General features: G+C 36.3%; 1 protein-coding gene across 1 annotated transcript; it reads left to right on the top strand.

Moving 5' to 3' along the window:
* Positions 1-2,980: 2,980 nt before the first annotated feature.
* Positions 2,981-4,894, top strand: LOC110891131 (FH protein interacting protein FIP2-like). Its single transcript, XM_022138798.1, has 5 exons — positions 2,981-3,131; positions 4,196-4,254; positions 4,342-4,401; positions 4,469-4,519; positions 4,674-4,894. The coding sequence occupies exons 1-5, from the start codon at positions 3,011-3,013 to the stop codon at positions 4,725-4,727; spliced, it is 345 nt and encodes a 114-aa protein (XP_021994490.1). The 5' UTR covers positions 2,981-3,010; the 3' UTR covers positions 4,728-4,894.
* Positions 4,895-15,544: the final 10,650 nt, after the last annotated feature.

The raw sequence follows: 15,544 nt of genomic DNA, 5'->3' as shown, positions 1-15,544 counted from the left end.
TATATGCTATTATCAAACTTGTATGCTCACCTTTACACTATGTGTATTGACTTTTACTTTAACGTATGTGACAGGTGCTTAGGATGCTTAATTGCTTTACTTTGCAGTGATGAAAACGAGGCTAGGACAAAGTCTAGAAACCAATAAACAATTGTCTGTAATAATAAGAATCTGAGTTGTCGGAACAGAACAATTTGACTAGATTTGTCTGTAATAATTTGTTTGCCTTTTGAGACATGGTATGGGACATGTTACTTTAAATTAATTGGTAATGATAATTGTTATGGAAATTTCTGGACAATCTGTTTCGCTCAGTGCCATGCCCCGATGTTTCCACCATCGGTTGGGGTGTGACAGATTGGTATCAAAGCCATAATTATAGGGAATTAGGCAAGACTCGACCTAGTCCGGCTCGATGTCTTAGAAATGACCTAGTCTATAGTTAGGAACCAACAGACTAACTTATGCATATCCAGTAGGGATTATGTACGAGCTCCCTTACTATTTCTCGCTATTCTCACACACGCTACAATTTTGAATAAGCGATTAAGTCGAGATTAGGTGTGAAAACCGCAAACTCTCGATTAAATTGCTTGTTTGATCTGTATTTATCTATAAAATGCGAGAATTCGCGATGAACCAGGAGTGAAATCCATACTTTAACGCGGATTTTCGTCTCTATTTTCATCAAAACAGGAACGAGGTTGTTAAGCCAGGGGTGAAACCCTAACCTTGACGACATGTTCCGACCTTTACTTGGTTTTACAAAACTCTCACCAAAGTCTTGACGGGCTCCAACGACTTGAAGTCACGGAATGACTAAAGGGATGCGTGCCGAACACCCAAGAATCGAGGTAGAAGCACGGTCCTAAAAGTCAAATGTGTACAACAACCCGTGAGAATAGTCGAATCACTCTGGATAGTCAATGTCTAATAGCCGCAGACAATCTATTTCTCGATTTTATGTGTTTCGATTCTGAGCCCGCAACTGCTGACTCTGATGATTCGTCGATTTTATGTGTTTGTATGTGTATTTATTTGCTTGTGTGTTTAAATTTTGGTGAATTATTCGATTTTTGCTTTCGCTTCGATCGACATGCACGACTCGCACTGCACTTCTATCTCAAAGCGCTGACAAATCGCTAAGTTATGAACAACCTTATGCTGCTATACTATACGCTTATACTATACTAATCGCTATGCTAAACGCGATCGCTATGCTCGAACATCCGTAGACTTTGAATGATAGGTTTCTGTATTTTGACTGCACCTGGTGATTACATGTTTATGTGCTTTTGTGATTCTGTGCCCTACGTGCTTATGTGCTTCTTTGTTTATGTGAATCTGTGATTATGTGCCTATGTGTTTATGTGATACATATTTTACTGTGTTCCTGAGCTTTCGTAAGTAGTAGACGTGTGAGGTGAGGTGAGATTCGAATATATTGTGTTGAGTCCTGTGGCGATGTCTGATGCAGACAATGTCGTCATCTGGATCTCGCGCTACCCGAGATGCTCGCCGAAAGCAAGCAGACAAACGCCTTGCTGCCATGATCACTAAGCAAATTGCAAAGGTTGTACCCCAAGTCGTCAGCGAGCTGTACGAGAACATGAGCAAATCATCTGAGGAATCCCGAACTGAGACTCCCAATGCTGCCTTCAGTTTCAAGCAGTTCAAGGCATGCGGACCGAAGGAGTTCACCGGCGAAGAAGGCCCCACGGCTTTGTTTCAATGGTTTGACTCAATTGAAGTTACCCTGCGACAGAGCGGATGTCCTGATAATCTCCGCACATTGAACGCTACCGGCGTCTTCCAGTCCCGTGATCTAGACTGGTGGATGGCCGAAAGGAACAAGCGCGGAAATGATGCAGCCTATACTCTGTCATGGGACAAGTTGAAGAACATCATGCTCGAAAAGTTCTGCCCTCCCCATGAGCGCCAGAAGCTGGAGGACGAGTTCTAAGCACATTCAGCAGAAAGAAGGTGACAACGCTGCCCTGACTGCTCACTTCAAGCAGCTCAGCATCATCTGCCCCGACCAAGTGAAGACTTTTGACATAGCAATCAAGAAGTACATCCGAGCGCTACCCGACTGTGTTGCGGATTTTGTGCATCCTGCAAAGACCGTAACGATCGAAGAAACTTACTTGCTTGCCGCCGAAATCAACGACAAGCGGGTAAAAGCTGGTTGTTGGGCTATCAAGAAAACACAAGCACGCAAGATGGAGGTAGCAGAGATGAGGATGTTGAGGTGGATGTGTGGACACACGAGGTTGGATCGGATAAGAAATGAGGTTTTTAGGGAAAGAATAGGAGTGGCTAGTATATCGGATAAGATTAAGGAGGGGAAATTGAGATGGTTTGGGCATGTGAAGCGGAGGTAAACGACGACACCAGTTAGAGCAGTGGAAACTCTTACCGTGGAGGGAGGAGAGGAAGAGGCATACCCAAACTGACATGGGAAGAGTAGATTAGGCATGATTTACTAGAGTTGCATCTTTCTGAGGACATGGTCCAAGATAGGACTTCGTGGAGGCGTAGGATTAGGGTTAAGGACTTCCAGAGGATATTGCAATAAGGTCTTAGGTGTATTTTAGGGACGTAGGTTTTTCTTATTCTTTAAGTGACTTTACTGGTGATTGACTTCTTGTGTTTATGCCCGAATGATGTTGTATACTATTATACCATATTTACATTATACTGTGTCACTTTGATTACTTTCTTGGTATAGGTGACTTCTTGTTTTCTATATTCTATTTTTCTATATTCTTTGACTTGATGTGTTGGTATGCTGTTTGTTTTGGAGCCGAGGGTCTCTTCTAGAAGCAGCCTCTCTATCCCTAGGGATAGAGGCAAGGTCTGTCTACATCCCACCCTCCCCAGACTCTATAAGTAGCTTTGCTATTTGTGGGATTTACTGGGTATGGTTGTTCTCGCCGAACAAGTTTACGAACAGTTCGTTTACAGGCCTAGTGAATGTTTTGCTAAACTTGTTTTTCCGTTTTAACTTATGCAGGACTTGTCGGGTGCAGAATTGAGCTATGCATGCCTCAAAAACGTTTTATTTTCCGATGCTAATCTTAGTGAAGCCTTTTTTGTGAGGACCAATCTTCAGAGTGCAAACTTACAAGGCAAAAATCTTTTCTTTTCAGTTTATTAAATTCATTTTAGGTATAATTTTGTCCACCCCCTCAAAATTTGGTATAATATCATTTTTACTTAACAAAACATCAATTATAGACTTTCCGTTTACATGACATCTATGGCTTTCCGTTAAAACTTCCATTACCAGAGTTTAGATTGTAAGAAACAGGGAAGGGTATTATGGTCATATTATTATATGTATTTAATGAAATGGGTAAATATAAAACTTATTTTGAATGGGTGTCAATCGTGTCGGGTTAATGGGTTGACGGTTGCAGGTTGGTGGGTTGAAATGTTCAACCCGAACCCGACCCATATTATTCGGGTAAAAAATTTCAACCCTAACCCGCACACATATCAATGCGGGTGAACCCAACCCCGACCCGTTTAACCCGAGTTGTTGGGTTTTAAGCGGGTAATCGATAACATGTTTAATGATGAGTATGAGTGTAACAAATAAATAATATAATGTGTCAAAACTAACATTATTATGACTAAGCATGTAAAATAGAAACGAAAAGTTAAAACTAACATTATTATGACTAAGCATGTAAAACAGAAACAAAAACAATAATATAAAAGTTTTTTTTCTAAATAGTTAAACGGGTTAACGGGTCAACGTGTTTCTATACGGGTCAGCCCGAACCCGACCTATTTTTGATACATGTAACCTGAACCCGACCTCTTTTTTTATACGGGTCGTGTTAGTTGACCCAAACCTGTTTTTTTCATCTCGGGTTCGGGTCGGTTGACGGGTCGTGTCAAGAATTGCCGCCTCTTTGGACTATGGTTGATATAGTTTATTTTTTGTTGAGTAATTATGAGATTATGCATGTTGGAAATTGCCTCTTTAATCTTTATTAAACGTCTGGTTTGTATACTAATAACTAATAAGCTATAAACATGCAGTGCTAAGTTGTATTTATTAAGAAGCTAAACCAAGTGATCTTTAAAATAATTCTTTTTAAAAATATGTGTAGACTGTAGATATGTGGTGGGGATGTAGTTCATTATTAGTTTTTAAAATAATACCTTTTTAGAATATTTGTAGATGCTTGCTTGACAAAATGTAACTTCTACGGTGCAGACCTGCGATATGCACATCTCCAGGTAAGTCTGACCCCGAATTATATCATTTAAATGCACAATTTGTTACTCAGTCAGTTCTAAATCCTTTGAGCATTTTTATAAATATAGACCGCTGATCTCACACATGCGAATTTGGTGAAAGCCAATCTGGAAGGAGCCAATTTAAAGGTTTGTTAAATATTCAGAGTTTATTTTAGATTATTCTTGTTTGCTTATATTTGGTCTACGTTTGTAGGGTGCCAAATTGAATAATGCCAATTTGAGTTATGCAAATCTTTGTAATGCAGTGAGTACCACTGATATCTTGTACTTCATTACATGAGACCACCCGTTTAATGTCTAAAATGCCCTTCAATAGTGTGACAAAGTCGGTGTCAAAACCTCCTAGAGATTTGATTATTATTGAGTTATTGACAAATGTTTATAATACCTTTTTGTAGGATTTGGAAGGCGCGAACCTAGACGGGGCGAGTTTATTTGAGGCGATTAGGTGACTATAAACTAACACTAGACAAGAAGGTCGTTGCATTCTCGCCTATTATTTTTCATCAATTTTTCTCTACCTAATCTTAGTCTCTTTGTTACCGCGTGGTTTTGTTACTCTATGGTTTTGTGCATATCTTGACTCGGGTGATTTATGGTTTAAAACTAGCTTGCTGAACTTTTTGTTACCGATGAGATATTAAGTAGAAAAAGAATCATATACAACAACCATACCCGGTAAACAGTGGCGGATCTAGGATTCCGACCAAGCGGTAACGTTTTATAAATAAGCGGTAACGAAATCGAAAAAACGTCAAATTTTTTCAAATTTTACACTAATTTTTCAAAATTTTTTCCGAACAAGGGTAGCGGACGCCACCCCTTAACTACCTATAGGTCCGCCCATGCCGGTAAATCACACAAATAGTAAAGCTACTTATAGGGTCTGGGGAGAGTGGGATGTAGACAGACCTTGCTCTATCCCTAGGGATAGAGAGGCTGCTTCCAGAGAGACCCTAGCTCGGCTCCAAAACGAGCAGTATACCAACACACCAAGTCAAAGTAAATAGATAAAAAATCATATAAGAGATAAAAATCCAAGAGTTGGATTCGGTAGTCTAGCGGTGGCGGATGCGCACTAGGTGCTCGTGTGATGGATACCTGCACGATGTACGATATTAACTCCTAACTTTATGATTTTGGTAGTAGAGCACAGTAGTACGTCATTTAACCACCAGGATGTCTTCTTGGGGACAAAAAGTTTCTTTTACCATGATTGTATAAAAAACGTGCTTAGGTTAAAACGCCACTAAAAATTTGAGAAAAATACTCTGTATCATTACATCGAACACCAATGATTCAATTGAAGAACGAAGGTATTTTCTTTAGTTTTGCGGTATTTTGGTATGTTTTTATGTTGAGTAGTGTCCTATTATATGTGTTGGTTTAATCAAATTGTATACTTAAGTATAGATACATGCATTTGGATCAGTTTGGATCGAGATACATGCATTTGTTTAGATTAGTAACATGATTCCATTGTAAAGTGTGTGGACGGTGCGTTTGGAGGAGAATCACGGGTTTTGTGAAGGAACCCTTCAAAAGCACATGACTCCATTGATAACTTTTATATACAAAATTGTATTTCAAGTGATTATGGGTTTTTTTATTGTTTTTTATCTCGATCGTTTGAATAATTTTTATTGCAGTATCTCTATCGTTTGAATAATTTTTATTGCAGTATTTGATGATAACTCTAACTTCAGGTTGTAATATTGGGTGGACAAATTTAATTTAAACGAGAAAAAAATAGACGACGTAAATATATTGAATCGTACACGTACGTTGCGCCATGTTAACTTGTAAAATTTAGAATGGAGCGTATTGCAAAACGTAAAATCGTTGAATCACACACACATTGTGTTGTGTTAACTCGTAAAATTTAGAATTAAACGTAAAACAAAAGATTTTGCAAAATATGGAAAATATAGGGGATTAAAATTGAAAGTAAAAAAGTTGTTAGGTTAAATTGAAAAAACTAAAAACTTTTGGGTTAAAACTATAAAATCAAGTAGTTTGGGTTTAAAATGAAATATCAACTTTTTTCTTGAAAACCCTCCAAAACATGGGGTACACCACCTCAAAGCACCAACTTGTTGCTAATTTATATTATGTAAAATTATTTTTTTTTAAACTCCCCAAAACATGGGATACAACACCTTAAAGCACTAACTTGTTCCTAATTTATATTATGTAAATTATTTAATATACAAAATTATATCTTGTGTCTTTTATTTAGTTGGGAAAGGATCCACTATATAGTGTATTTTGCCTAAGTAGCCTAAGAAGGATTGTGATGATTACATGTGACACTCCTAATAAGTAAGAATGAAGGGCATTTTGGTCCTTATAAATAGGAGTAAAAATGACATGCGGCACCCCTTTTGTTTTTTAAAAATACAACAAAAAAATCTAGTAAAAAAAATTTAGCACAAAATCTAGTAAAAAAAAATATAGCACAAAAAATGTAGTACAAAAACATAGCACAAAAAATCTAGTACAAAAAAATATATAACAAAAAAATCTAGTACAAAAAAATATAGCACAAAAAAATTCAGCAAAAAATATAGTAGAAAAAAATCCAACACAAAAAATTGAGAAAAAAAATTAAGAAAAAAAAATTCAGCACAAAAAATTTAGCACAAAAATATAGTACAAAAATTCAGCTCAAAAAAATGTTATACAACATAGAAATACAACACATTTTAGTGGGCTTTTTTAGTCTTCATATTTTATATAGCAATATGGTACTCAAATTAAAGATAAAAACACGCTCGATTTTATGGTGAAATTTTTATGAAAAAATTAATGTCGCATAAAAAAGTTATGAAGGTTTAAAAAACGGGGGTGAAATATGCATGTACTTTGCATGTTGAGAGAGAAAGTCTATAAATAGGATTTTCCAAGATACCCTTGCATTACTTCTTTCACCTACATTTTCATCTTAACCATTGATTTGAAAAATAAATGGTTATAATTTCTTCTCATACTACTTAGGCAAAATGAACTTTTTATTTGATATTACCTCTTATTTAGTTATATAGAAAATTGCATGTTCAGTCATCAATTATACGAATTGTCCTTAACTTTGATGATTCGTTCTTTCCACTAACATATTAAAACTTCACTTAACTTTTATGAAGAAAAAAAAACGGATTACTATTAACATCAACGGCCAAAATATGTAATTTTTGTCAAATTACTTTATTATCTTTGTATTATATAAACTGATTTTACAATTTGTTAGTTAGTGGATGTATTTACTTATATAAGTATAATCTATATCTATACTATATAATAAAAGAAACCTGTTTTGGGACACTTGTCATTTTTTTATTTAATTGATTAAAATTATTAATAAACTAATAATAATAATAATATTTAATCTAAATTAATACAAATTCTTATTATTAATAATATTTAATCAAATCTAAAATTTAATCTAATACAAATTTTTATTATCAATAATATTTAATCAAATCTAATAAGAATTCATACGAATTCCAAAGTTGATATTGATTGAATGTTGTTCGTATATAAGTTGAGGTTCATCACATTGGTCGTTGTTTGTAAACTGTTGTACATTCAAATTAAGAATTTAACTATTATAATCCGTAATCAACATTTAACTATTTCAAATTGTAAAAAGTTGTACAATCAGTTTGAAAATTTAACACGAGAGTGAACTTCTCTAATTATATTTTCAAGATGTTTTTTTCATACCAACCCAATTAAAGTTTACATAGTTGTAAAATCTGATATTTAATAATAGCTAACAAATTTGTATATGTACTTCATATTTAGGGGTATTTGTTTTTTTTTTTTAAAGCACTTCAAGACCTCTTATGTCTGTACCATGCAGACTATCCGTAGACCTTTTAGTTTGCAATGTGTTTGTTTTTTAGAAGTGATTTCATTAAAAAATGCCTTCTAGACCTCTTCCTCACGCAGATCTGGACTCACATCTTCAGATGTCTTCTCATCTCTTCTGCTCCTCTTTCAAAACAAAATTTCTACAAACCCTAGCATACTCCTCCCAGCCACACCTCACCTACTCCGCCACCACCTCCACTTCTTTTTTATTATTTGGTATATAAAATCATATTTATTCAACCCATGTAATACACGGGGGTTTTTAAAAAATATAACTTTTTTTATTATTTGGTAAACAATATTACATTTATTCCCCCGTGTAATACAATGGTTTTAAAGATATAATTTTTTTATTTTTGGTATATAATATTACATTTATTCAACCCGTACAATACATATGGTTCTTATAGATATAACTTATTTTATTATTTAATATATAAAATTACATTTCTTCAACCCGTGCAATAAAGAAGGCTTTTAAAAAGATAATGTTTTATTATTTGGTATATAAAATTCATTTATTTAACCCGTGTAATACACGGGGTTATAACTTAGTTTTATTATATATTTTTTCATCTTCCCAACTGGGGCGGAGGTCAATGGTGGCTTGGAGATGCCCTAGTCTCCACCAATCTTTTTGCTTGGAATGTTAATTTTATCGAAAACTTTTGAATTTTTTTATAGTGTAAAATATTAGATTTTTAAGAGCCCGTTCCTCACCGATTTGGATTTTGAGAGTCCAGCCTACTAAGATTTTGTTCAAGCTCCGTCACTACTGGCCGGTTATTTTTACTTTTCTTATTTGTTATATTTGTTTAAAACTGTTTGAAGATTGATAAATTACAAACATTACAATTACTTTTCTAATCTCCTTTTACTGAAGAAGGGACACTCATTTCTTTTACACTAGAACCCATCAATCTTGCGTTACCACTTGATTTTTACCCTCAACTAACCTAATACTACAAAATTACTAAGAACACCCCCATTCAGTTACTCACTTTCCTTTTATTAGTTGAGATTTTAGGAAAAAAACCCGCTGATCAAATATTGGTACCCTTCCCGATGTGGTGAAGGATACCTGTGAGGCTGTGATCACAAGTCGCACACCTTACCCGAATGGATGACGGCCATTTACCTTCCTTGGTTAAGTACCCGAAAGGGGTACCCGAGAGGTGCCCCTCGTTCGTTAGTATGTGAATAAATTACAAATATTATTGTGGTACACTATTCAACTTTGATTGTAAATGTAAATTTACTAGTATTAATTAAGCACCACACGTTGCGACGGGGTAAAACCATGTCAAATAACATCAGTGTCATACTCTCGTCAGTAACCACCAACACCGAAAAACTCGTAAAACAAAAAAGCTAACGAAAAGTAGACGAAAAAACGTTGAACCACGCATGGCTGTTGCGGCTTGTTAATGCGAAACATAAAAAAATAACTAAGTCAATCGAAGACCCGTGCGTTACAACAGGGCCGATAAACGGAAAAAAGTAAACGTAAAAATGTTGAAACACACGCGCACGTTGCGGCGTGTTAACTCGCAAAACTTAGACTGAAATGTAAAATGAAAAGTTTATAAAAATGAAAAGTACAGAGTCAAAGTTGAAAGTTAAAAGCGTTAAGTTAAATTATAAAAGATAAAAAGTACAACGATTAAAAATTAAATTAATAAAAAAAATCACAAAACATATGATACAACTATCAATGCATAAATAACTTTTTAATTAATTAAGCTATGGGTAGAACTATGAGATGTACAATACACTCACAAAGCTTGATGTACAAACACTAATGCAATAAAATGTTATAAATTGATATTAGAGTAAAATGCACGGATAGTCCCTGTGGTTTTGTAAAATAATACATATAGTCCCCAACTTTTGGAAATTACACCCGTACTCTCTGTGGTTTGACAGCTTGTTACTCGGATAGTCCATAGAGTGGATGACAGTTAGTTTTCTCCGTTAAGTCCATTTGAAATTACAAAATTACCCTTGCTTTTATTAAATCATAAGAAAAAAATATACACTCACTCTCTCTAAAAAACACACACAACTCTCTCTGCCTCTCTCTCAGGCAAACTCCCACCACCACCTGCCGCCACCAGCACCACCACCTGCCACCATGGCGCCATCCACCCTCACACCTGCACCACCACTGTCACACCACCACAACCACCGGCCACCTCTGCAAACTCCACCAAACGAGAAGCCACTGACACCGGAACAACGAGTCGGTTCATGGTCGGAGTTGTCACAGCCCCCGATCCCTATCTCCCGGGAACGGGCGGCCGTGAGCCAGTTTCGGTGGTATCACATTTTATTTATCCAATTTGGCAGCGGAAATTTTCATCAGGACCGTAGTTAGGAAATATTTTAATCAGAGTAAACCACCATGTTTATAACATTAAACATATGGGTAAAAACCCAAGTTTTCAATACACACGTTTCATAGGAATAAATCCTATTTATTTAATAAAAACATCCATTTTATTCTTAGGTAACTTTATTGCCACTTTTCCAAGCCTTCAGTGCTGTCCAGCTGGCTTCTATTTGGCTTTCACATTTTGTTACCTGAAACGCGTTTTAAAAACATTTTGTCAGTGGGAAATACTGGTGAGTGAATCCCAGTTTAATCAAGTTTAAGTAAAAACCAATTTGCAGTATTGAGGGCACATCCGCAATTACATTTGTATCCAAGACATCACAATTAACATCAGTGGTACGGTCATACTCAACATATGGGATGTTACCACGCCAGTAACCAATTTTGTATACAAAACCCCAACATACCCACTATAATTGTATTCTTTACAAATACTCAAAAACTGCTTTGTATATATTTAATTAAGTGAGGTTTTGTAAAAACATTTAACAAAAAGGTTTACTCACAAAAATGAGTACATAAAAAGAAGAATCACTCACATTGCTGTTTTAGGTTTTTCGTAAGGGTTTCCTGGAGATAATCTATAAATTACACAAATGCACGTGTGTTAGTATAATAACCCATTTTAACATTAGTAATACCCTCCCCGAGACGGCATTCCAACGACTACGTCGGGCAGAACCACGACAGCCGTTACGGAACCCTAGATCAATCGGGCAGCGTATCTAATACGTCTCCAGGGGTTATAATACTTACATCGTAGCAGAACCTCGCTATTTTAGGGGGTATTGGACTCGGGTATAATGCCCACTATTTAAAAGCTAGAGAGAAAGAAAGAAATTTTGAGCGAAACTGACTGAAGGCCGTTGCCCTCTATTTATAGTTGTGAAATCGCGTCCCCACGCGGCCCGCGTGGAGTTTGGCCAGGCCTTACGCGGCCCGCGTTGACCCAAAGTCAACGTATAGCTTGTTCCGGTCATCATCTAGGGTTGACACGAGTTGGACACGTGGCGGCTCCGGGTCATGCCACCATTCTGGACACTCGCGGCCCGCATGGACTTAATCAACCATGTACGCGGCCCGCATCAACTTGTGCTTTAGGAAAAGTCTGGTTACACCCTCGCGCGGCCCGCTTTAACTTGAGGTGAGGCCCTACGCGGCCCGCCTCAACTTAATAATTATTGTTTTTATATATTTTATATAGTATAATCTATTTTCGGGCACAGTTTTCATATACGGGGTGCATATAAAGACATATTGATATATTTAAAGATATATTAGGGTCTCGGAATTATTATGAGGATGTCGGTTTTACCGAGGGTTGTTATATCCTCCCCACCTTGTTTTAGAGCTCGTCCTCGAGATCTACTAGAACAAGTGTGGATATTTCTTTTGCATTTCGGATTCAAGCTCCCACGTGTACTCGGGTCCTCTTTTGGAGTCCCACCTTACTTTGACTAGAACTAGTCTTTTGTGCTTGAGATTCTTAATCTTTCTATCTTCAATCTGTAGAGGCTTCTCCACAAACTTGAGTTGCTCATTAACCTCTATATCCTTAAGAGGTACTACGAGTGATTCATCAGCTAAACACTTTTTAAGATTGGATACATGAAATACATCATGTATTCCTGCCATTTCCGCTGGTAGTCGTAGCTGATAAGCTACAGGTCCTATTCTTCTGATAATTTCAAAAGGTCCAATATACCTGGGGCTAAGCTTTCCTCTTTTAATGAATCTTACCACTCCTTTCCAGGGAGAGACTTTTAATAATACTCTATCTCCTACTTGAAATTCTAAGGGTTTACGTCTGTTGTCAGCGTAGCTCTTCTGGCGATCACGTGCTGTTTTCAGTCGTTCCTTGACTTGAATGATTTTATCAGTTGTTTCTTGTACTATTTCAGGTCCAGATAATTGTTTTTCCCCAATTTCTGCCCAACAGACTGGGGTTCTGCACTTTCGTCCATAAAGTGCTTCGAATGGTGCAGCATTGATACTTGTGTGATAACTATTATTATAAGAAAATTCTATTAAAGGTAAGTGTTCGTCCCAATTTCCTCCAAAATCAATTACACAAGCTCTAAGCATGTCCTCCATTGTCTGAATTGTCCTTTCACTTTGTCCGTCTGTTTGAGGATGATAAGCTGTGCTTAGATTTAACCTAGTTCCCATTGCTTTTTGGAAACTTGACCAAAAATGAGAGGTAAAACGGCTATCTCTATCAGAAACAATTGATAAAGGAATGCCATGTAATGAAACAATTTCATTTACATACAATTTGGCTAATTGTTCCATACTAAAGGTTTCCTTCATTGGTAAGAAATGAGCTGACTTGGTTAACCTATCTACAATCACCCAGATTGTATCATTACCTTTTCTTGTTTTAGGCAATTTGGTAACAAAATCCATTGTTATCAATTCCCATTTCCAAACTGGTATTTCTAATTGTTGTAACAATCCTGAGGGTTTCTGATGTTCAGCTTTAACTTGTGAGCAAGTTAAACATTTAGAAACATAAGCTGCTACGTCCTTTTTCATTCCTATCCACCAGAAATTTTTCCTTAAATCCTGGTACATTTTATCACTTCCTGGATGCATCGTATATTTAGACTTATGGGCTTCTTCTAATATACGGTGACGTAAATTTCCTAATTTAGGTATCCACATTCTCTTTTTATGGAACCTCCAAATTCCATCCGTTCCTTGTTCTAATTCCTTAATCATTCCTTTTAACTTTTCAGTATCCTCCTTGATTACTGATTTTTGTGCTTTTCTAATTTGATTGTTTAAATCTACTTGTAGATTTAATTTAAGAGAACGTACCATTTTTGGTTTTTCGTGATATTTTCGACTTAAAGCATCAGCCACCACATTGGCTTTTCCTGCATGATACTGGATATCACAATCATAATCACTAAGTAATTCCATCCAGCGTCTCTGTCTCATATTCAACTCTTTTTGCCCGAAAACATATCTTAAACTTTTATGATCCGTGAATATGGTAAACTTACTACCATAAAGATAATGTCTCCAAATCTTAAGGGCAAAAATTATGGCTCCTAATTCCAAATCATGGGTTGAATAATTTCCTCCATGACTCTTAAGCTGTCTAGATGCATAAGCTATAACCTTTTGACGTTGCATCAATACGCATCCATAACCTAATTTAGAAGCGTCACAAAAGACTACAAAGTCTTCAGTTCCTTCTGGTAATGCTAGTATGGGTGTATGGGTTAATCTTTGCTTAAGGATTCTAAAGGCTTCTTCTTGTTTTGGTCCCCATTCAAACTTAACAGATTTACAGGTTAGCTTAGTTAAAGGAATGGCTATTCTAGAAAAATCTCGAATAAATCTTCTATAATAACCGGCCAATCCTAAGAAACTTCTAACTTCAGTTGGTGATTCTGGGGTTTTCCATTTGGTAATTGCCTCGATTTTCGTTGGATCTACATGAATTCCTTCATGGTTAACTAAATGTCCGAGAAATTGTACTTGTTCTAACCAAAACTCACACTTTGAAAACTTAGCATAAAGCTTCTCTTTTCTCAATAAACTTAAAAGTAAGTGCAAGTGCTTTGCATGCTCTTCTTTACTTTTAGAGTAAATTAGAATATCATCTATGAAGACAATTATGAATTTATCCAAATATGGCTTACATATTCGGTTCATCATGTCCATAAATGCGGCTGGGGCATTGGTTAAACCAAATGGCATGACAGTAAATTCATAATGACCATACCTTGTTCTGAATGCGGTTTTAGGAATATCCTCTTCCTGTACCTTTAATTGATGATATCCTGATCTTAAATCGATTTTAGAGAAAAATCGAGCTCCTTGAAGTTGATCAAACAAATCATCGATCCTCGGTAATGGGTACCGATTCTTAATCGTGACTTTGTTCAATTCACGGTAGTCAATGCACATACGCATTGATCCGTCCTTCTTTTTAACAAATAAAATCGGCGCTCCCCATGGCGATGAGCTTGGCTGTATGAATCCCTTTTCCAACAACTCGTCTAGTTGTTTCTTCAGTTCTTGCATTTCAGCGGGTGCTAAACGGTAAGGTGCTTTGGCAATCGGTGCTGTTCCTGGTAACAGATGAATTCTGAATTCAACTTCCCTGTCTGGCGGTAGTCCTGGCAATTCTTCTGGAAAGATATCTGAAAATTGGGATACTACTGGGATATCTTTTACTTCTTTTCCTTTAGTGTTAGTGATTATTGAAATCAAATACACTATAGATCCTTTTCTTATACAACTTGCAGTTTTCATCACAGAGATGAATTTAGTGGATCTAAAAGGTTTATCTCTTTTAATTGAGATCTTTTCACCTCTTGGTGATTTTAATTGAATTGTCTTTTGATCACATAAAATACTGGCTTTATTGGCTATTAACCAATCCATTCCTAATACTACATCAAATCCAACCAGATTCATTGGGTAAAGGTTTGCCATAAATTTTTGATTAAAAATTTCTATTCTTGCTCCCTGCAAGATTTCAGAAATCTTAACAGTTTCTCCATTTGCGGTTTCCACTAAACATTCTTGTGGTAGTTTAGTTAATGATTGATTTAGGAGTTTGCAGAACGAAGTATTAATAAAACTTTGGTTTGCACCAGAGTCAAATAATACTTTAGCAAAAATATCATTAACTAAAAACGTACCAGCAATTACGTCTGGAATCATCCTGGCTTCCTCTGTAGTTAGCACGAATGCTCTGGCATTTTTAGGATTTTTGTTGGTTGTAGCTGGAGCCAATTTCGGACAGTTTGTCCTAATGTGACCTTTTTCTCCACAATTGAAACACATTCCATTACTGGATTTCTTCTTGCAATTCTCTTCCTTGTGTCCTGGGGCCTTGCAAAAATTACAGTAAGTAGAGCATCTTCCAGAATGCTTCTTTCTGCAGGCTTTGCAGTAGGGTGCAGAGGTAGAACCTACATTCCTACGATTGGAATTCCCAGAACGGAATTCTTGAGTAAGCCTTTGGGTTAGGTTTCTCCT

Source organism: Helianthus annuus, chromosome 11 (genome assembly GCF_002127325.2).
Source record: "Helianthus annuus cultivar XRQ/B chromosome 11, HanXRQr2.0-SUNRISE, whole genome shotgun sequence".
Lineage (NCBI taxonomy): Eukaryota > Viridiplantae > Streptophyta > Magnoliopsida > Asterales > Asteraceae > Helianthus > Helianthus annuus.
This window is presented reverse-complemented; position numbering and strand designations above follow the sequence as displayed.